At 45.7% G+C, this 18,607-nt stretch overlaps 2 protein-coding genes across 6 annotated transcripts in view; one reads left to right on the top strand and one right to left on the bottom strand.

The window, feature by feature from the left end:
• Window positions 1–6,146, top strand: part of MCMBP (minichromosome maintenance complex binding protein) — a 47,710-nt gene extending 41,564 nt beyond the window's left edge. For both annotated transcript variants that reach the window (XM_027063247.2, XM_027063248.2), the window contains exons 14-16: window positions 951–1,115; window positions 3,834–3,922; window positions 4,290–6,146. In XM_027063247.2, coding sequence (XP_026919048.2) covers window positions 951–1,115; window positions 3,834–3,922; window positions 4,290–4,416 — 381 coding nt within the window. In that variant the 3' untranslated portion in view covers window positions 4,417–6,146. The remainder of the gene's footprint in view (window positions 1–950; window positions 1,116–3,833; window positions 3,923–4,289) is intronic.
• Window positions 6,147–6,981: 835 nt separating this feature from the next.
• INPP5F (inositol polyphosphate-5-phosphatase F) overlaps window positions 6,982–18,607 on the bottom strand; it is an 88,319-nt gene continuing 76,693 nt past the window's right edge. For 3 of the 4 annotated variants that reach the window (XM_027063245.2, XM_053207789.1, XM_053207790.1), the window contains exons 16-20: window positions 14,042–14,113; window positions 12,928–13,001; window positions 12,360–12,488; window positions 11,663–11,750; window positions 6,982–9,230 (exon numbers count right to left, since the gene is read on the bottom strand). In XM_027063245.2, the coding sequence (XP_026919046.1) occupies window positions 8,078–9,230; window positions 11,663–11,750; window positions 12,360–12,488; window positions 12,928–13,001; window positions 14,042–14,113 (1,516 nt within the window). In that variant the 3' untranslated portion in view covers window positions 6,982–8,077. Of the gene's footprint in view, window positions 9,231–11,662; window positions 11,751–12,359; window positions 12,489–12,927; window positions 13,002–14,041; window positions 14,114–15,447; window positions 15,681–18,607 lie in introns of those variants that run through there. The other variant, XM_015065884.3, reaches the window with a different exon arrangement.

Here is an 18,607-nt window from a genome sequence, read left to right as displayed (position 1 = left end):
CTGTCTGTAAATTGCCTGATTAACATCTAGACCTTTGTTCTTGCTGCCTCGATCCCATTGTTTTCTGTCCGTCTTCTGTGAGAAATATTTTAGAGTTGCTTTTAAAATGTTCCCAATGACATGGTAATTAGTTTTGTGCCTTATGGTGGAATGCTGTGGTAAATCATCAGCGTGATTTCTGAAGAGAGCTTTTAATTCTGAATCTTTTAATGATGAAAAGTATGCCCAGTTGCTTAAAAGGTATGTCGTTTCTCTGGAAACTAATGTTCACCTGTGATTTATGAGAAATTGCCTCTGGATAAGAAAGAAATAGCCCAGGAGTAAGTTTTCTTTGGGAAAGTGTTATGTTATGTGGTTTTTAGAAATGCAGATCAGTAAGAAACAGTACCTATTCCAGGATGAGGAAACCTCTAAAACATTTTAATTGGCTGCTTTTTAGAGGTGGGCTCCCTTTTTATACTGATACCCTTTTTACTGATACTGTTAAGGAAATAAAAGTAACCAAACAAAGGCTAACTTTAGTGAGTATTGCTGAGGTAATCATCGTGCTTGTAAATCAGTGTTAGGAAGTGACATCCCCACCCCTCCCAGGGCGCCTTGGTGGCTCTGTCAGTGTAGCGTCCGCCTCTCGATTTTGGCTCAGGTCACAATCCCAGGGTTGTAGGATCAAGCCCCGTGTCGAGCTCTGGGAGTGGAGCCTGCTTACGGGTCTCTCTCCCTCCCTTCCTGCCCCCCTCCGTCCGCTCTTCCCTCTGCCCCTCACCTCTGCTCGCACGTGTGTGTGCTCGCTGGCTCTCAAAACCCCCAAACCCCCCAAAAACACAACGTGCCCTTCCCCCAGTAGTAAAGAGTATTTTCTGATACGTGCAGGGGCCGATAAGGTGACGCATCCCCCCGAACCGTCAGACCCTGTGGCAGCCTGGAAAGCACTGTGCCCTTTGTCCTTGCAGGCCGACTGCCACATCCGCCTGCAGCCGCAGCTCGCCCCACCCAACATGGAGGAATACACCAACAGCCTCCTGGCCGCGGTGCTGCCGTCCGTGCTCAACAAATTCCGCATTTATCTGACCCTCTTGCGGTTCCTGGATTACAGCATTTCTGATGAAATCACCAAGGTGGGTTTGGGTCAAAACACGGGATTTCCCCGTGTGGAATCGGACCGTCGCATCGACTCCCGTGTCCTGTGACCGCCCTGTGGTGCCTGCGGGTTCCCCCGTGCCCTTGGTTCCCTCGTTCTCCGGCGTCGTGTCGTGTCGTGTCGTGAGGAATCGTCCCTTGTATACAGTTGCGGTTTCCGGGTCTTTGTTTTTACGGTTTGTCTTCCTAGTAGCTGTCCTGGGTTCTGCGGCTCCCAGTGTGTGTGGGGTCCGTCGCAGCGTGTACGAAACGGCGACTGTAACCCCGTTCCCAGTCCCCCCGGTGCTTTATTGTCACGCATGTCACACCGTCGGGCCTGGCTCTCCGCCGGCGCTTTTACAGTTTGTGCTGTGTGCTCTCGTCTTTAAGTCGGAGGAGAGAAGTCCCGAGGCAAGAGACCTGCATCCTTTTGGTATTTAGCTGCGTGCTCACCTTCGCCGGTGACGTTTGCGTGGATGCGAGTCACCGTGCGGGGTCCCTTCCGTTCCGGCCTGAAGAGCCCGCTCGGGCTCCCATGGGGCAGGTCTGCTTCCCTGGGCCTGTCTTCATTTCTGCTTTGCTTCCGGAGACTGCTTCTGCCGGATGTGGAGTTCTCGGTTTAGAGACTTCTTTCAGCTCTACCATTTCCTCTGGTTGCCTTCCGGGCCCGCGGTCTCTGACGACAAGCCCGCTAGGGCCTGAGGAGAAGCTTCTCGGTGCACGGTGAGTCCTTTCGCCCCCGCGCCTTCGGGACTCTCTCTGGCCCTTGACAGCTCAGCTGGGGCGCGTCTAGGCGAGGAGCCCCGGGAGCCTGCACTGCCGGCCTTCGTGGGGCGTCTTGGGCGTGCGGATGGGGGCACATCTTGGGAAAGTCTTGAAGAGGCTTGGTGGGTTTTGGGGGCACCCGGCGTGGCTCGGTCGGTCGAGCGTACGACTTCTCGGGGCGCCATCTCGCGCTTCGGGAGCCCAGCCCTGCGTCGGGCACTGTACTGTCAGCGCGGAGCCGCTTCGGAGCCCCTGTCCCCCTCTCCCCCCTCCCCCACTTGCGCTCTCTCCAAAACGAATACTAAAGAAAGATTTGGTGAGGTTTTGACCGTTACTTCTTTACGTTTCTTTCTGCCTCCGTCTCCTCTCCCCCCGACACGCCTGTACGTATGCGAGTGTTCGCGCGTGGAATCGGGTCCCCCGGGTCGCTGAGGATTCGTTCGTTCCCCCCCCCCCCCCCCTTTTACCGTCTCCTCCGCAGACCGGTCATTCGCATTCGACCTTCGCGCGCGTTCGCAGAGACTTTCTTCTGCCTGCAGCGCAGAGCTGCTCTGGGGCCTAGCTTCTAGTGAATTTTCAATTTTGGTTCTGTTTTTGTGAAAGAATTTGTCTCTGTTGAGGTTCTTTATTTGGGGAGACGTTCTTGTCCTTTCTTTGAGTTCTTTATATGTGGTTTCCGCTGGTCGTTGGAATGTATTTAAGATAGCAGATTTAAAGTGTCTGGTGAGGCCGATGTTTCGGCTTCCTCAGAGACAGTTTGTTGCCTTCTTTGTTCCCAGTGAAGGGCGCCACACATTCTTGTTTCCCTCCCCGTCTCCTCAGTTTTGTTTGGAAAACCAGATGTTTTACATCGTCGGCTGGCCCTGCTCTGGGGGCTGCTCCCCCCGCCCCGGGGGTGGTGGCGTGTCGTTTGGCGACTTCTGAGTGAATTCTGTGAGTGTGCTCTTGGTATGTGGCTTAGCGGTCAGTCAGTGATCAGACAGAAACTTAATTTCCTCAGATGCGATGTCTCAGTCTAAGCCGAGGGCTGTGGGTCTTGTGTGGACAGGCCTCCTGCTCTCAGCCATGCAGGTCACGACTGTGACCTACCCTTCTCCTTCTGCTCACACAGAAGAGGCCACTCAGAGGGGATGGCCTGGAGCCCGCTCCCTGTACACGCACGGGGCCTTCTGCATTCCCGGGGAGAGGGGGCTAGATCTGTCCGCTGGGGGCTCTGGGAGGAAAAACGTCGCATTTCCTAGTTTTTTCTTTTAAGGGTTTTGGTTAACCGCGTATCTGCCCCGACTAGTACCCGACGCGTGAGGCGGCCGGGACGATCGGTAATCGCTTCTGGTGGTTTCTGGTCAGTCCCCTGGGAGAAGAGGCTGTTCACACTGGGCAGGCCGAGTCAGGCTGAATGAAGACCACCTCGCAGGTGGGTTCTCCCGGGGAACCGCCAGTCAAATAACGACCGTTCTCCCGGGTGGTGCTTTGAGAGGACCCTCTCCAGCAGTGGCCGAGAGTTCCCTCTTCAGGGCTGCTGGGCCAGGGGATAGATAGGGCAAGCTGAAATGACTCACAGCCTCGTGTTGTGTCTTTCTGGAACAAATGCTCCCTGCATTCTGGTTAATTTTCAGCTCTCGAAGAAGCAGATTTTCGTATTGTTTGCTCCCGTTCTTGTGCCCTTTAATGGGGGAGAGAGTTTTCAGAGGTCCTCGCTCTGCCACTGTGGTGACATCACTCTTCCCCGTAGGCCACGCACACTGCCGACCGGGACGTTTGCCTTGCCGGGCCCCGGTTCCGTCAGCAGCGACAGCCCCGCGCGTGACGTGTGCTCCTCTGTCCGCTACCTTCTGGTCTCCGCGGCCTCAGAATCGGGGCCCGTGGCCCATGTTACTCTCACTTTCCCTGCGGAATGCATGTCGCTTTTCCAGAAGCAGTCGTCTTAAAGTCCGCTTCCTCTCTCGATACAGGCAGTCGAAGATGACTTTGTGGAAATGCGCAAGAATGACCCTCAGAGCATCACCGCGGACGACCTCCACCAGTTGCTCATTGTTGCTCGGTGAGGAACGATGTGTCCGTGAATTGCTTGTTTAGTAAGCTGTGTATGAACCTCGCGACTGGGGGGAGTAACAGAGGCAGATTTCTACAAATGGAAGATGTTCTTCCTTTAGAACACCTTGCGAAAGTGCTTAGCGAGGGGGATTGCTTGGCAAGTGCCCACTACGGTGGGACGGGCTTGCTCTTTGGCTCTGAGCTTCAAAGATCCCTCTGTGGAAGTCTAACTGGGCTCTTGACTTCCGTGTAGCCAACAGATGGTCTTGACCTGTAACCCAGGATTCCTAGGTTCTTTAAAAAAAGAGAGAAGGAAAGAGAACTAGAGACTGCCCTAAGTCTAGACTTCAATCTATTTCTGTGTTTCATTCCAGGTTTCTGTCTCTCAGTGCCGGTCAGACAACGCTGTCTAGGGAACGATGGCTAAGAGCAAAGCAGCTAGAGTCTTTAAGAAGAACCAGGCTTCAACAGCAGAAATGTGTGAACGGAAATGAACTTTAAAGATCTGACACTTATGAGAGTAGTGGGCAAGTTGTAGCCACATTATTGTAAAATTCAAATGCCATTTATACCACATTGTTTTGTAGATAATTTGTATCAAAAACCAATGACTTTTCCTGAAATCAAGCCTGGTAACATCTGAAGTTTATATAATATTCAGTAAGGGCTTTTACCTTACTGATTTTATGGAGCTTTTGATTGTTTTATAATTATATAAATTAGTAACAATGTACAAAAATGTATTTGATATTAAAAGTTTAATATTGATGATGTTGCTGATTATACCATTTCCTTAGTTTCAGCTAAGTCATAGGCCAGACTCTGTTGAAATGCTCATGTCAACTTCATTTGAAGAAAATTGTTGGAATTCCAAAGTCAGAAGGGTTGTTCGCTTCAGATTTTTACATCTTTCCGATTAACGGTGGGTCTGAACGTGTTTAGTGGTCCAGGTTTGGGGAATGGGGTGTACTTGCCATTAATTCACACGACCGTGTGAGATTCTGCAGTATCATTTCCCAGACATTTGGCCACAGATTTTTTTTCCGCCACTTAACAGTTAATAACCTACAAAATTAGTCTTTTTACGTGGTAGTGGTTCCCAGACTTTTGGATTTCATGGACCAGTAAGGTTTCCAAAAATTTGGGGGACAGGGTTGCCAATATGTTTTGCCAAGTAATCTGAAAGAAACCCCTGTATTGCCATTTGTTTCTTCCTAAAAGGACAGTCTCCGAAGGAGAGTCCTTGAAATGGAATAAACACAGCTTTTTCAAAAACAAAAAACACTACATTGTCCTTATTTTTCACATTTCACCCCGGTGCATCTGGGAACCACTGTTTCATGGGGTTTGTTTAGGGGAATGCTGCTGGCCTGGGATAGGATGTCTTGCCCAGATCTGAAGAGAGCAAACAGTTAACTTTTTAAAAGATGCCTTCTGTAGAAAATAAAGTTTTAAATTGTTTTCCTAATGGTTATTTAGTTGCTTTGATGATTGTATTGGATTTTGAACTTTTATCTAAGTTTCTCCATTAGTTCCAGATGAGTTAGTTCAACTAACATTATCTGCTAGTCCAGGAATACCTGATAAAGCTATGGTAAGTTTGTCCCAGACCAATTACAGTTGTAACATGAAAGTTTTTAAACTAACAGAAAGCAGTTTAGTACAGTGTAGTAGGGAAACTGTGGTATCAGAAAGGTTTGGCAAGTTTAGACCACTACTTTTGTTAGAAGCCATCAGTGGTAACGTATAAAGATGGTTTTCTTAGGCAGCAACTTACATAGTGGGAAATGCGAGAGATCAGGTAGATAACTCCCGAAGTCTGCCCCCCACTCCAAATTGACACAGCTAAACAAGGAAACAGGGTCTGCCTTGAAAACCAAGGAATTCGTTATGCTTAACTGAAGTGAAAATTACTAGTTGTTTAACTTTTCCTAAACTCAAATCTATTTTTATAAACTAATGTAAATAATGTTTATATTTAGAATTCTAACTGGTTTTCATTTTTATAACTGGTAGACTAGACTTCCTTAAAGTTTTAGAAATGAAATGAACACTCAACTGGATCTTTGAGAATAAAATTCAAGAGCGTAGATTAGTTACCATGTGATTACTGTGCCAATGTGAACTGTAATTTACCAAAGAGAAGTACATGACTTGCTTGATTTTGCAGAAAAGTTCCCCTGAAAGGAAAACCCTCTTTCAAATAAATAAAACTTCCCAAATGACCAGTACTTGGGGTTGTTTTTCATGAATTGTAAGACTCTTCCCCTGTGACGTGTGGGGAAAAGATCCCACTTCCTCCTGGTAGAAAACCGTTACTGGAAACTGTGTCCTCCTGGCGTCCCACTTGGGTAAGACAGCCTGGAACTCTGGGCTTCGGAACTCCCTTGTCCTTTGCCTACACACTGGACCTCACAGGATTGTTACCTCTACGTGAATCACCAGGAAACTGAACATAGTACCCTCACTGGAATTAAATGTTGCTTTATTTTTCAAAAATCTCTTTGGAGCTTAAAAGATACGTTTTATCACCTGACTTTGCTTGTATTTCTCTCTCCCGTTGTGGGACACTTTAGCATTTCAAGACCCCAGAAGAGAAGCTGCTTGAGAACAGGATAAAGCATTCAGTGTTCGGGTGTTTAAAATTTGCGATGTGCTTCATCGTCACGAGGGGGCACTTGGGTGGCTAGATCGGCTAAGCGTCCAACTTTTGGTTTCAGGTCAGGTCATAATCCCAAGATTGTGGGATCGAGCCCCGGGTCAGGCCCTTCACTGATCGTGGAACCTGCTTAAGATTCTCTCTCCCCACTCTCCCAAATTAAAAAGGGCGGGGGGGGGGGCAGAATACTAGAAGGGCTGTGACTTTTTTTTTTTTAAATGTTCGAGACAGGGAGACTGAATCCCAAGCAGGCTTCACGTTGAGAATGGAGAGCCTGACGCAGGACTCAAACCCACAAACCCTGAGATCGTGACGACCTGAAGTCGGCTGCTTAACTGAGCCACCCAGGCGCCCCCAACCCTTATCTTTAAAATGTTATTCAAGGACTCCTCATACACACTGTCACATTAAATTACAATGGTCTTTTATTTTAAATAGTCACAATATTCGACACTTCAAAAAAAAAGATACCACTAATAAATAACAAACGTGGAAATACTTATCAAAGTTACAACAGACATAATGTTTAGCTGAGAATCCCTTCAACAGAGTAAGGCTCTAAAGATACCAGACAAACCAGAACTTGTTTGTAAGAACGTTCTTGTTGTGTAGGGGCCCTTCTGGGGCCGTGGTTCCACGTGGTCAGGATTAGAAGTCCTGTGATCGGTTTCAGCACCGCTGTGCTTCAGCTGAACCTTTAATACTTTTCAGTGAACACAAGATGTTAAGGAATGCCTCCCTGCAACAAATGATGACTTGAACACTCAAGAATTACCAGTATCTAATAAATGCACAGTCTTACACTCCTGAAAACAGCAAAAATTTAAGGTGCTGATTTTCACATCTGGTGTCTCAAGTTTCATGACTGACAAGTCTTAATCCTAGACTTCGGGGTGCAGAAGGAAGCAAAATATTTTAAATTTAGGCTACGGGGAATGCATCAGATGGGCATACCCTTCTTGGGCCAATAACCCTCAATTTAGTCTTTCTAGGGGATGGTTAAGCCATCAAAACTAAGTTAGTAGTTTTTATATTCAAACGCTTCTTTGTACTAGTAACTCTAAAGTCACTAAGAACTAAATGTATTTACACAAAAGAACGGACAGAACAAAAACACATGGTGGAAGAGGCTGTTCCCCTACATGTGTCCACATGTGTACTTTCCGTGTTTACTTGCACACGCCACCCGCCCACCTCACTCCCAAGAAGGGTTCAGGTTATTCTGTCTCAAAGTAATTATCCCGAAATTCCTTCCAGAGAGACACCGCTCCGCAGTGTATGAGCTACTCACGTGTGCACCCTTCGGGGATGACGCACTTCTATTGTCGTGGCTCTCAAATCTGGACATCTGCTCAAGTTCACACTCCTTTTAAAACCTTTCCCGATAAACACAATTAGGATTTGCGATCCCTAGCTTCAAAGACCACGAAGGTTAAAATTGCCTCACGCGTGAAACCTCTTTTCGGATCAAACAAACGCCAGAGGATTCTTTGCAGCTAAAAACTAAATCTGAATTATTCGTGTCTGGCATTGCGTAAACATGTTTTTAAGTTCGTTTTGCCGGACTTCCTGGACCACTTCAGACTCTGCAGGGCTCTTCTGGACCTTGGCCACCGCAAAGTTTATCCCCTGGGTTAACCCGGCTTGGGTAATACTTGCCACCTGGACCATGGAACTTCGGATCTTCGCAAAGGGGGAGACTGCCCTGCTGCCAGCACCCTCTGAAGGAGAAGGAGTCACCGGAAGCCCGGTCTCCAACTCCCGAGTGCTGGAGCCAGAGCCCGGGGTCTTCTGAGATCCAACCGGATGCACGGGTTCAACCGACAAATACTGGGGGCCGCTTGCGGAAGAAGCCACGTCTAACTGAGACGGTCGAGAAGGTAGCGGTTCTGTTGATTCAGACGGTGTTTCTTCATTAGAAAGTTGATTGGTCACTTGGTTTCCTTCCTCACTGGCCTGCTGAGAAACAGACCCCGCTTCTGATGGCCGGGTCATTTTGTTTTGTGCATCTCGTACAAATCTGTGGCAGTAAATATCCACAGGCTTGGCAAAGCCAGTCAGTACGTGTATGTTGTCGGCAGAAGGGCTCTTCTTCAAAGGGGACTCCTGGCCTTTGCCAAAACCACTTCCGTGAGCGGCACCCTCTGGAGGGACGTGAATGCTAATGTCCGTGCTGCTGAGAGACTGGGACCGACTGCCTAATCGAGGTGCTGAAGCAATAATCCCACAACTCGGAAGAACGTAGTCTATTGGCCCTACGTTCTCTAGGGAGTTAGCTAGCTGTCTGTCTTCATCAGACTTGGAATTTGTGAGGAATTCATCAGAGTGGTAGGAGTCGTTCTCTGAAGACATTTCCCCATCCGACTCTGCCTGGACTTTATTATCCATCACACCGGTGTTCTCCATGGTTTCCAGACTACTATCTGATTTCCAGAGATTTACTTTTAAGTTTGGTTTTAGAAAGTTAACTTTCATTTCAGGTTTGGTAAAGTTTCCTAGCTTTCGTAGATTGCCAATATTTACATTAGATTTGGTCTGTTTCACTTTTTGATTTAGAGATGAAAATTTGCTCATTAAAAAATTTTTTCCCTGTGCCAAAGAGCCTTGGTTTTGAGATCTGATGCCAATGATGTCTTCGTGAGGTTTACTGCTCTTCCTACAAATGAGAAAAAAAGTTCCCTGTGAAATCCAATATGCCAGTTCCAATTACTAATGTAAATGAAAACGGTTACTTTCATTGGGCCCAATTTCTTAAACTCATATAATCCCTTGGAATTGAGGCTACAATAGTACTGTCCGATAGAAATGTGAGCTATATGGTAATTGTGAACTACACAGTAATATAATTTTCTAGCCACTACTAAAAACATGAGATTTTGATAATCTTCTGTGTATATTAAAATACTGTATCGTTTCAACATATAATCACTATTAAAAGACAATGAGATATTCTTTTCGGTATGAAGTCTTTCAAGCAACCAGTGTGTAGCAGCTGACCACTGGGCAGCAGAAGCCTCTGGAAACAGCATCGACAAGTTGTCCCCAAGTTCTGAGTGGGAACAGTGGCCTGGCTGTGTGACTTTAACCCCAAGTCCAGCAAGCAGTGTCCTGCCCTTACCATCCTCAAACAGGCCATGCACTGAACAGCCAGTCCCTGGAAACACAACACCTGTAAGATCTTAGTCTGACTCCGTGAAGCTCTTCACGATAGTTAGGTTCATCATATTGGGTTCTCTGGGATCAAACCTTTTGTCTTTAAAGTTGACTGTAATTATTTCATGTTTCCTTCAACTGCGTTCTCTCTGGCATTCACAGAGGAAGGCAAGGAGAGAAGCATCCCAATGGTTGCCTCAACCTGCATTTTGGGGTATTCTGAGAATTAAGCACAAAAAGTTCCCCCCAAAACCACACCTAAAATTCAGGCAACAGCAGTTATCCCCTCATCTGTGGGGGATACATTCTAAGCCCCCCGCAGTGGCCATCTGAAGCCATGACTGGACTAAACCCTGTATATATACTAGGCTCTTCCTTACACATACGCACCTGTGATAAAGTTTAATTTATAAACTAGACACAGTAAGAGATCAACAGCAGTAAGACAATAATACTGTAATAAACGTTATATGAACATAGTCTCTAAATACCTTCTTGTACAGTACTCACCCCCCTTCTGATGATGGGAGATGATAAATGCCTACACGATGAGATGCAGTGAACGACGTAGGCATCGTGACTTAGGCTACTACTGACCTTCTGACAACGGGTCAGGAGAAAGACCACCTGCTTCCAGACCGTGGCCGACAACAGGTAACACAAACGTGGATGGCAGGGGGAGGGGAGAAACTACTACAGTCACTTTGGGGCATGTCCACCACATCCACAATCTAAAGGACCAGCAAAGACAACAGGCCCATAAATGGGAATCTAACATCTTGACCAAAGCTGCCTGCACGCATTCCATTTGGCTGAATTCGGAGGGAGGGAAAATTTTCCTTATGTTTTCTATGATTTACCTACATTTATTTAAAAAGATACGGGCTATTTAACATAGCGTTTTCGCATTTGGCATCCCTCGTGACAGCTATGAATGTCAGAAAAAAGTATTGCTGTTTGCCACATGTCTCAGTATGTACGTTTGACTCTTGCTGGTCATGTGGGATTGCTGGTCATGAGCATGTTCAGAACAACTAGGATGTTATTAAAGCGCTACTGGAACAATTCTCTCTACTAACAGAAGACCGAACAATTATTCTCTAGATGACCAAGTGGCTCTCTTTAGTGGAATGTGAACCATGAAATGTGATTAGATAGAAAATCCAAATTTTAATGTAAATCTCTTCACAGGCATTCATTCCTTCCCCAAACTCAGAAACCACTGGTGTTTAAAACATACTGGCTTGGGGTGCCTAGGTGGCTCAGTCGGTTGAGCATCTGACTTCGGCTCAGGTCATGATCTCACAGTTTGCGAGTTTGAGCCCCACGTCGGGCTCTGTGCTGACAGCTCAGAGCCAGGAGTCTGCTTCAGATTCTGTGTCTCCCTCTCTCTGCCCCTCCCCTGCTTGTGCTCTCTCTCTAAAATGAATAAATGTAAAAAAAAATAGAGACAGAGCATGAACGGGGGAGGGTCAGAGAGAGAGGGAGACAAAGAATCTGAAACAGGCTCCAGGCTCTGAGCAGTCAGCACAGAGCCCGACGCGGGGCTCGAACTCACGGAGTGCGAGATCGTGACCTAAGCTGAAGTCGGACGCTTAACTGACTGAGCCACCCAGGCGCCCCCCCCCCCCAAAAAATTTTTTTAAATATATTTAAAAGAAAAAAAATAAATAAAACATACTGGCTTGTCATTTTCTCTATACAGTTGTTTAAATTATGGCCACAAGTAATGTATTGCTTAGATCTACTCTCAAGAGAGAGCATTCAGATTCAAACAAAAAGTATTACTTATTGATCCACAAAAACGGGACACTTCCCAGCCTAAATACCAATACATTATCACAGATTTCTCCCCATCTTGCAAATACTTTTAAAGGAGTAACACTCTGAATAACAATGTCTTCATTCTTCAGAAAATCAAAGTACTGTACTTACCTCTCAAGTTTTTTCTCAATTATAGGTACATCTAATCCCATGGCTTGCTTGGTTATCTGCAGCATCTCCGCAATGCACTGAAGAGTATCTGAAACCCAAATACAACTGCTTGACAATCTCTCCAAAAACAGATGAAAAAAACAGCACTTGTGATTCAGAACCCTGAATGAAACGTGCGGTCTTAACGCTTAAATACAAATGTACTTGCTGCGATTTACAGAAAACTGCTTCTTGTTCATTACTCTCCCCCACTAATTTAAAATGTCCTAAAACAAATTTTTTGTTGTTCTAAAATTAATAAAGTGCAAAAGGAATTAATAAAGGGCAAAAGACCCAAATCAACTGGAATTAGAAGTTTCTTCTCATTTGTCCTGTGTTAGACACCAAGGCAACAGCCACGAACAAGACAGGAACGGTCCCCGATGAGTGTCCACGAGAGGCACCTGTGTTGGGGGAAAGGCCTGGCACCCATAAGGCCAAATACACAGATCTCCCATCAGATACCCTTGCCCGAGCTACATCGGCTCAAGTAACTTCCCTGCTTTGCTGGGGACAAAGTTGCTATGTGAAGGTTGCAAAGCTCAAAGCGGTTTTCCTGGATCATTCCGTTTGTAATGGTATGTACTTTCCCCAGTTCCACCTGGATTTTTAAGAGCAGATCAAAAGCTATCCCTGAATACAGGCATCTCTTCATTACCTTTCCCGTCCTCTTCTGGATTGCGCATTACAGCTCTCAGTGTGTGGAAATAGCCACTTGCTTCTTTGTATCTGTAGTGCAGTCGCATGCAGGAGAACTTTGGCTTACCAAAAAGAGTGGGTTCAGGACCTAAAAACCCAAAGGAAGATGTTTAAGCGATTCATAGAACATTCACTTTTTTAGCTCCAAAATACCAACACTTACTCATCATTAACTATTTAGCACACGTTTCTTATTTCTTCTAAATGAGGAGGACACACAAAATACAAGCTTACTGTGATGATCTGGTTTGATGAGACTACATAAAAACTCTTCTTCAGTTTCAAATATGTAAACTTTCTTGATCCCTGGGTTAATCTTCACAAGGTATTAAGCACAGTTATTATAATCTATCCATCACTCATCTCTAAGGAAGAGAAGAGAGTCCTAAAAATTAGACTACTTGCAGTATAGTATCAATACCCCTTTCTGGGTCCAGTATGCTATAGTGCTTGCTCAAACAAAGTGACCCATTCTTGGAAGAAACCGTATTTGCTTCCGAGGAGTTGATTAGCATGTTAAAATTTACCTATTTCTATTTTTTCCAGGTCTTCTAGACTTAGTCGTTGATACTGGTTTACCTTATCAACTTCATCATCATAACTGGATAAAAGGAAAGGGAGTAAAAACAGGATTAAAATCAAAAGCATATTTGGTTTGTCGGCTGAAACAGTAGCAACTTCTATACAGTTAAAATATTCCAGGGCATAATACACTATGGGATAAAAGGTTAAACATTTTAAAAACTAGATGAAATGGCATTAACATATATATACAGTTCAAAAGCTAAGTAACAATCAGCTTATATCTTACATTAAAATGAATTACAAAATGTAATTTGTTTTATAAAAATTTTTAAGCCCAACCAACCTAAAACTTAACCTGAAAGGCAGGTAAACACATACGTACTACACTAAAGGCATGTATCTGTGAATAATAACAGATACATCTGATATCCGAAATCAAGAATAAAAAATCCATACATCAACCTCAATGGGCACCTGGGCCAATGACTAAAAAAAAAAAAACGACCACTCAGAGTCACACAAGTCCAAAAAGAGAGTATTTACTTAACAGGAAAAACAAAACAAAACCTGATTCTGGTAAGGCTAATGAGGAAGTGCTTGTAATTTTGCTAGTGGCATTGTTAATTGGTAGCCTTATTGGAGATCTGATAAACCACAGAAGTATTGTAATTCATCATACCCTTTTAACCAAAGAGAAGCAGGTGTGTGCATGTGTGTGCACACACATATACAATTACCTGCACAATGACAACTGTATCATTCCTAACAGCAAAAAAAAAAAAAAAAAAAAGGAAGTATTTCAGTGCTAAAAGATGGGGAACTGTTTACTGTAGAGTAATAAAAATAATGTAGAGTCATTTACATTAAAAGTATGGAGTACATCAAAACATGGAAAATATATAATACTTAAATACTGAAAAAACAAATACTGGTTACAACTCTAAAATCCCATTTTCAAGTTGATAAGAACAGTTATATGAGGTAAAGAAGTTCAGTGAAGTTCCTTAAACTATGTAACAAAACCAGACTCTTAATTTTTTTGTCATGAATTCTAATAAGGAAGTTGACTTAAATTAAAATAACAATTAAAAAGCTTTAAATCAAAAAGCAACTTACTAGGCCACGTAGTAGGCAGAGTTAGAAAGCAGTAACAGCACATCCACATCTCTGTGAGTAGCATCAATGAGGCTAAACAGACACGACACAAATAATTAAATATTTTCATTTTCACCTGCATTTGTGCCAAGATTATTTGTATAGCAGAGCCACTTGTGATAAAGATTGGTTGGGGGGGGCAGAAAATCAAATAATCAAGGAGTCCCACTTTTGAAGTTAAATGTATGCAATCTATCCATCTGGAGGGGGGAAAAAAGGAACTCAGTTTGAGAATGGGGGGTAGGTGTCAGGGAGGACTAGCTGAGGAGAGAGGTCCCTTCTCAGAGGGAGGTGGCCAAAGAGGTGGGAGGATTCGGCAAAATAAGATATGTGGGGAGAGGCTCTGGTTTGAGAAGAAAGGAAAACCAGGGTCTCAGAAAAGAAGAAAAGGTCTACATGATCTCACAAGACCTAACCATCAAAACGACAGCACACATTAAGGATATTTTTACATATGTGCAGAATGCATCTTTTGAAAAAAATTTACATAAATAAAACATTTAGATGCAAAAATGGGACCAAGCCCAAGCAACTTTGTGTATTTCTTACTCCAGATTAATTTATTTGGCTTTTAAGGAACAAGTAAACATTTCCTTATTCGAAGTCCATTTTTTGGACTTATTTTACCATATTTTTACCTCCCCTCTCAAATCAAATATCAAAATAAGGGTCAGAAACATGAGTGTTGGTGACACCATTAAGCCCCACAGCAAAATCTACATTTTTGTAAGATTATGAATTAAAAAATGGTCCAAGTATAAAATAATCATCAGATAAAGCGGGCAAAACCTGAACTCAAAAAGTCTTAATATTCATCTAATATTAACAATATTAATTTCCAATCAAAAGGTGGAAGTTAATCTACATTCTCATATTGGTCTCAATATTCCACTGCACGAATGGATATTGCTCCTTTAGAATTTCGTACCTATTCGCCCAGATTTGCCAAAATGCTACTACTGAAAAACAAATGGAAAACAGTACGGAAAAAAAATCATTTGTAGATGGAAGTCACGTCCTTAAACTGCGTCAGAATGAGGTCATTGTTTAATGCGTACTGCAGAGACAAACTAACCAAAATCTTAAAACTGCAGTAATTTACATCCGCGGCCCCCTGCCGCAGCATAACTCAAACGGTCTTAATCTGAAATAACTAATTCGCCTCAGTTTTCACCTACAGTAAGACACCGAAAAATACAACGAGTAAGCTGCTAGGAACCGACGTTACGCAGATTGGTCCAAGAATCACGCGCACTAACTAGTCAATCCACCGGGAACCCAAGACCACGCACTCAGGCTACCGGCAGCTCCACCGCGAACCCCGGATCACAGTACGGCGCAGTAGGGGTTTGCGCAGCGATACTTACATGCACTCTGAAAACTGATGCTTGAGCCAAGCCATAAAAATTATGTCACGACACATCTTAAGAAGAAATTCTACTTCTACAAGTCAGTGGTTACTTCCTCCGAGCTTTTGCCACGGAGGCATTAATATATTTACATCAGTCCAACAGGATCCTCAGTCAAAAACATTATGTCTTTAACGAAAAACACTGGGCACGTAACAGGCGGTCAAGAAAAAGGTCAGCCCTCCCCCCCCCCCCCCCCCCGCAATTTTACTGGAGTCTTAGCTGCAGTAAATACTTAATTTCCCTCCCCGCCCACCCTGCCCCTGAAGCGCACAAAAAAAGACACGTTTTTCAACACGGACAGTAAACGAAGGAAGCCCCCCCAACCCGCTTAGGTACCTCCCCACCCCCCGCGTTTGCAGCTTCCGAAGCTGCTCTACTCGTTTTTGTTTTCCTGCCAGTCAGGCATGCCCTCCTTCCACACGATGAAGACAAAAACTGCCAGCACCACATGCAACCCCACCACTGCGACAATGGTCGCATAAAAGCCACTGTCGTCAGGAGACATTAACAGGAGACTTTGGAAAAGGAGCAACTTGCAGGAAAAATACAGCCCCACAGGAACTTTAACCATAAGTCCTGCAAAAAGGAGAAAAATCTTGAAAGTCGTGGCCAGGCTGCCGCCTTCGGGCTTGGGCTCGGCAGCGTTGCCGGTGGCATTGCCGGTGGCGTTGGCGGGCCGCTGGGCGGTTGGTGGAGGCCTGTGGGAGCGCGGCATCGCGTCCGTCCGTCAGTCCGTCTGTCGAGAAGTCGAAGCTCAATCGGAGCCGCCTGCACCCAAACTCGCGCCTGCAGCGACTGCGGAGACTGCGGCAACTGCGGCAACTGCAGCGCCAAGCCACGCCCAGGAGACACGTCTCGCTTCCGGCCGCCCCCGCTGCCGCGGCACGCGCCCAGTGCGCATGCGCATCCGCCCCCGCTATCCCGCCCCCACGCAGCGCGCGGTACCAGCCCGCGGGGGCGGAGCGCCCAGGTGCCCGCGGTCCGCCCGGCCCGGCGTTCGCGCTCGCTGCGGTTCAAAGGGACGCATGCGGCCGCGGCAGTGTGAGCATCTGTCCGCTGCACTCACATGCCCAGCAGTGTGGCCGCCCCACGCCTCCCCGCTGCCCTGAAACGAGTGGAGAAGTGGGCATCTACTCGGGGCAGAAAAAGCGGGCTCGACAGAGTTGGGCAAAATAACGAGTGGGCTGGTGGAGGTGCCGAAGGGCACCTGGGCGGTACGCCCGCTGTCCTTCCACTCTGCCGACTCCCCTCGCGGCCAGCAGCGCGCCCCCAGGCACCTGTCATTCAGGGCCCAGCGTTTTCGCGGCAACGGGGCGCAGTGCAGGGAGCAGGGACCCAGACCACCCGTCATCCGCGCCGCTGGCTGGCCGTGGGGGTGCAAGCCGAGCTCGACGCTGGAAGGCAAGAGGCCGCGACGGGAGTACCCGGGAGGCCCGCAGGCGGTGCGGGAACAGTGCAGCGACAGTGCGCGGCCGCCCCGGGAGGGGTGGAACAGCGCGGGGAGCGGGTCGTTCCTGCGGTGGCAGGGCTGCGCATTTGTCAACTGCGGCCCAAACTGTTTTCCTGCCAGAGTTAAGTGACCGGGACCGCATTGCGGCGAGCCTCTGGCGCAAAATTTAACCGACATCAAAAACACCCAGCCATTAATTTTTTAGTGCAGTATTAAAAAAAAAAATCCTAACGCCAAAATATCATGAACAAAACACCAACCAACATTTGAAATAACGACAGGATCTGACCCTGCACTTGTACAACCTTGTCTCACTTGCCTCACTCCATCCCCAGCCCTGTAAAAGTTTATTTACCAAAACACAGTAGCTCAACAACAAAAAGACACAGAACTGTTTTTAAATGGGCAAAAGATTTCAACAGACATTTTTCCAAGGAAGATACACAAATGGCCAACAAGTACAAGGAAAAATCCTTAACATCCTTTGTCAGTAAGGAAATGCAAATCAAAACCACAGTCAGATACTACTTCACACCTCTTAGGAGGACTGTAATTAAAAAAAAGGGGGGGGGGAACAAATGTTGGCGAGGTGGAAAAATTGGAACCCTCATACACTGTTGAGAATGTCAAATGACACAGTCACTCTGGAAAATAGCTTGATGGTTTCTCAACAGTGAAACACAGATTTACACATGACCCAGCACTTTCCACTCCTAGATATGCACCCAAAATAAAAACTGATGTTCAAACCCAAACTTGTACAGGACTGTTCTCAGTGTTACTATTTACAATCGCCAGAAAGTGGAAACCACCTAAATGTCCATCCATGGAAGAAAATAAGCAAAACATGCTATATCCATATGACGGAATGCTACTCAGCTACAAAAAGGCCTGAAGTTCTGATATGGTCCACAGCATGCACGAACCATGAAAACATGATGCTAAGTGAATGAAACCAGTCACAAAAGTGGTCATAAAAGTCACTTATTATATGATTCCATTTATATGCAATGTCCAGAACAGAGACATCTATAGATAGACAAAAAGTAGACCAGTGGTTGTCTGGGCAGAGGGACAGGAGAATGGGGAGTAATTGCTAGTGGGTGCAGGGCTTTCTTCTGTTGTAATGAAAATGGTCCAAAATACACCATGGGGATAATTGCACAATTCTATGAATATACTAAAAGCCATTTAATTGTATGCTTTAAATGGATGGATTACATGGTATATGAACTCTATCTCAAAGAAGGTGTTTTTAAAAATATATACACACAACCCAGGAGCAAATGGCGGAGGCAGGTAGGTATCAACTGCTGAAGACCCCAAGCCCCATGGCTGGCTGGCTGGCTGGCTGGCTGGCTGGGGATCTGAGCCCACACAGACATTCCTGGAGCTCTCTCTCCCTGTCCTCCATCAGGGTCCGCCTGCTCTGGGTTTACCTCTCTGGCTTAGTCGATAGACTGTACAAAGGTTCCGTAGCAAGTCAGCCAAAGAGCAAATTTCCAAACATCCCCCTTCAAGGGAAAATGGTCCACCATCTAAAAAAAATCTTTAATCTTTGCAAATGAGGAAAAATACCCGTAGTGAAGTTAAAGAAATTTTAGCAGTATTAGAAAGAATGACAACCACAAGAAAAAGTAGAGAGGAGCTGACAAGCAGGAGAAT

The sequence above is a fragment of the Acinonyx jubatus genome, chromosome D2, assembly GCF_027475565.1.
Source record: "Acinonyx jubatus isolate Ajub_Pintada_27869175 chromosome D2, VMU_Ajub_asm_v1.0, whole genome shotgun sequence".
Classification (NCBI taxonomy): Eukaryota; Metazoa; Chordata; class Mammalia; order Carnivora; family Felidae; genus Acinonyx; species Acinonyx jubatus.
The sequence above is the reverse complement of the archived record's forward strand: the minus strand, read 5'-3'. Positions and strand labels throughout refer to the sequence as shown.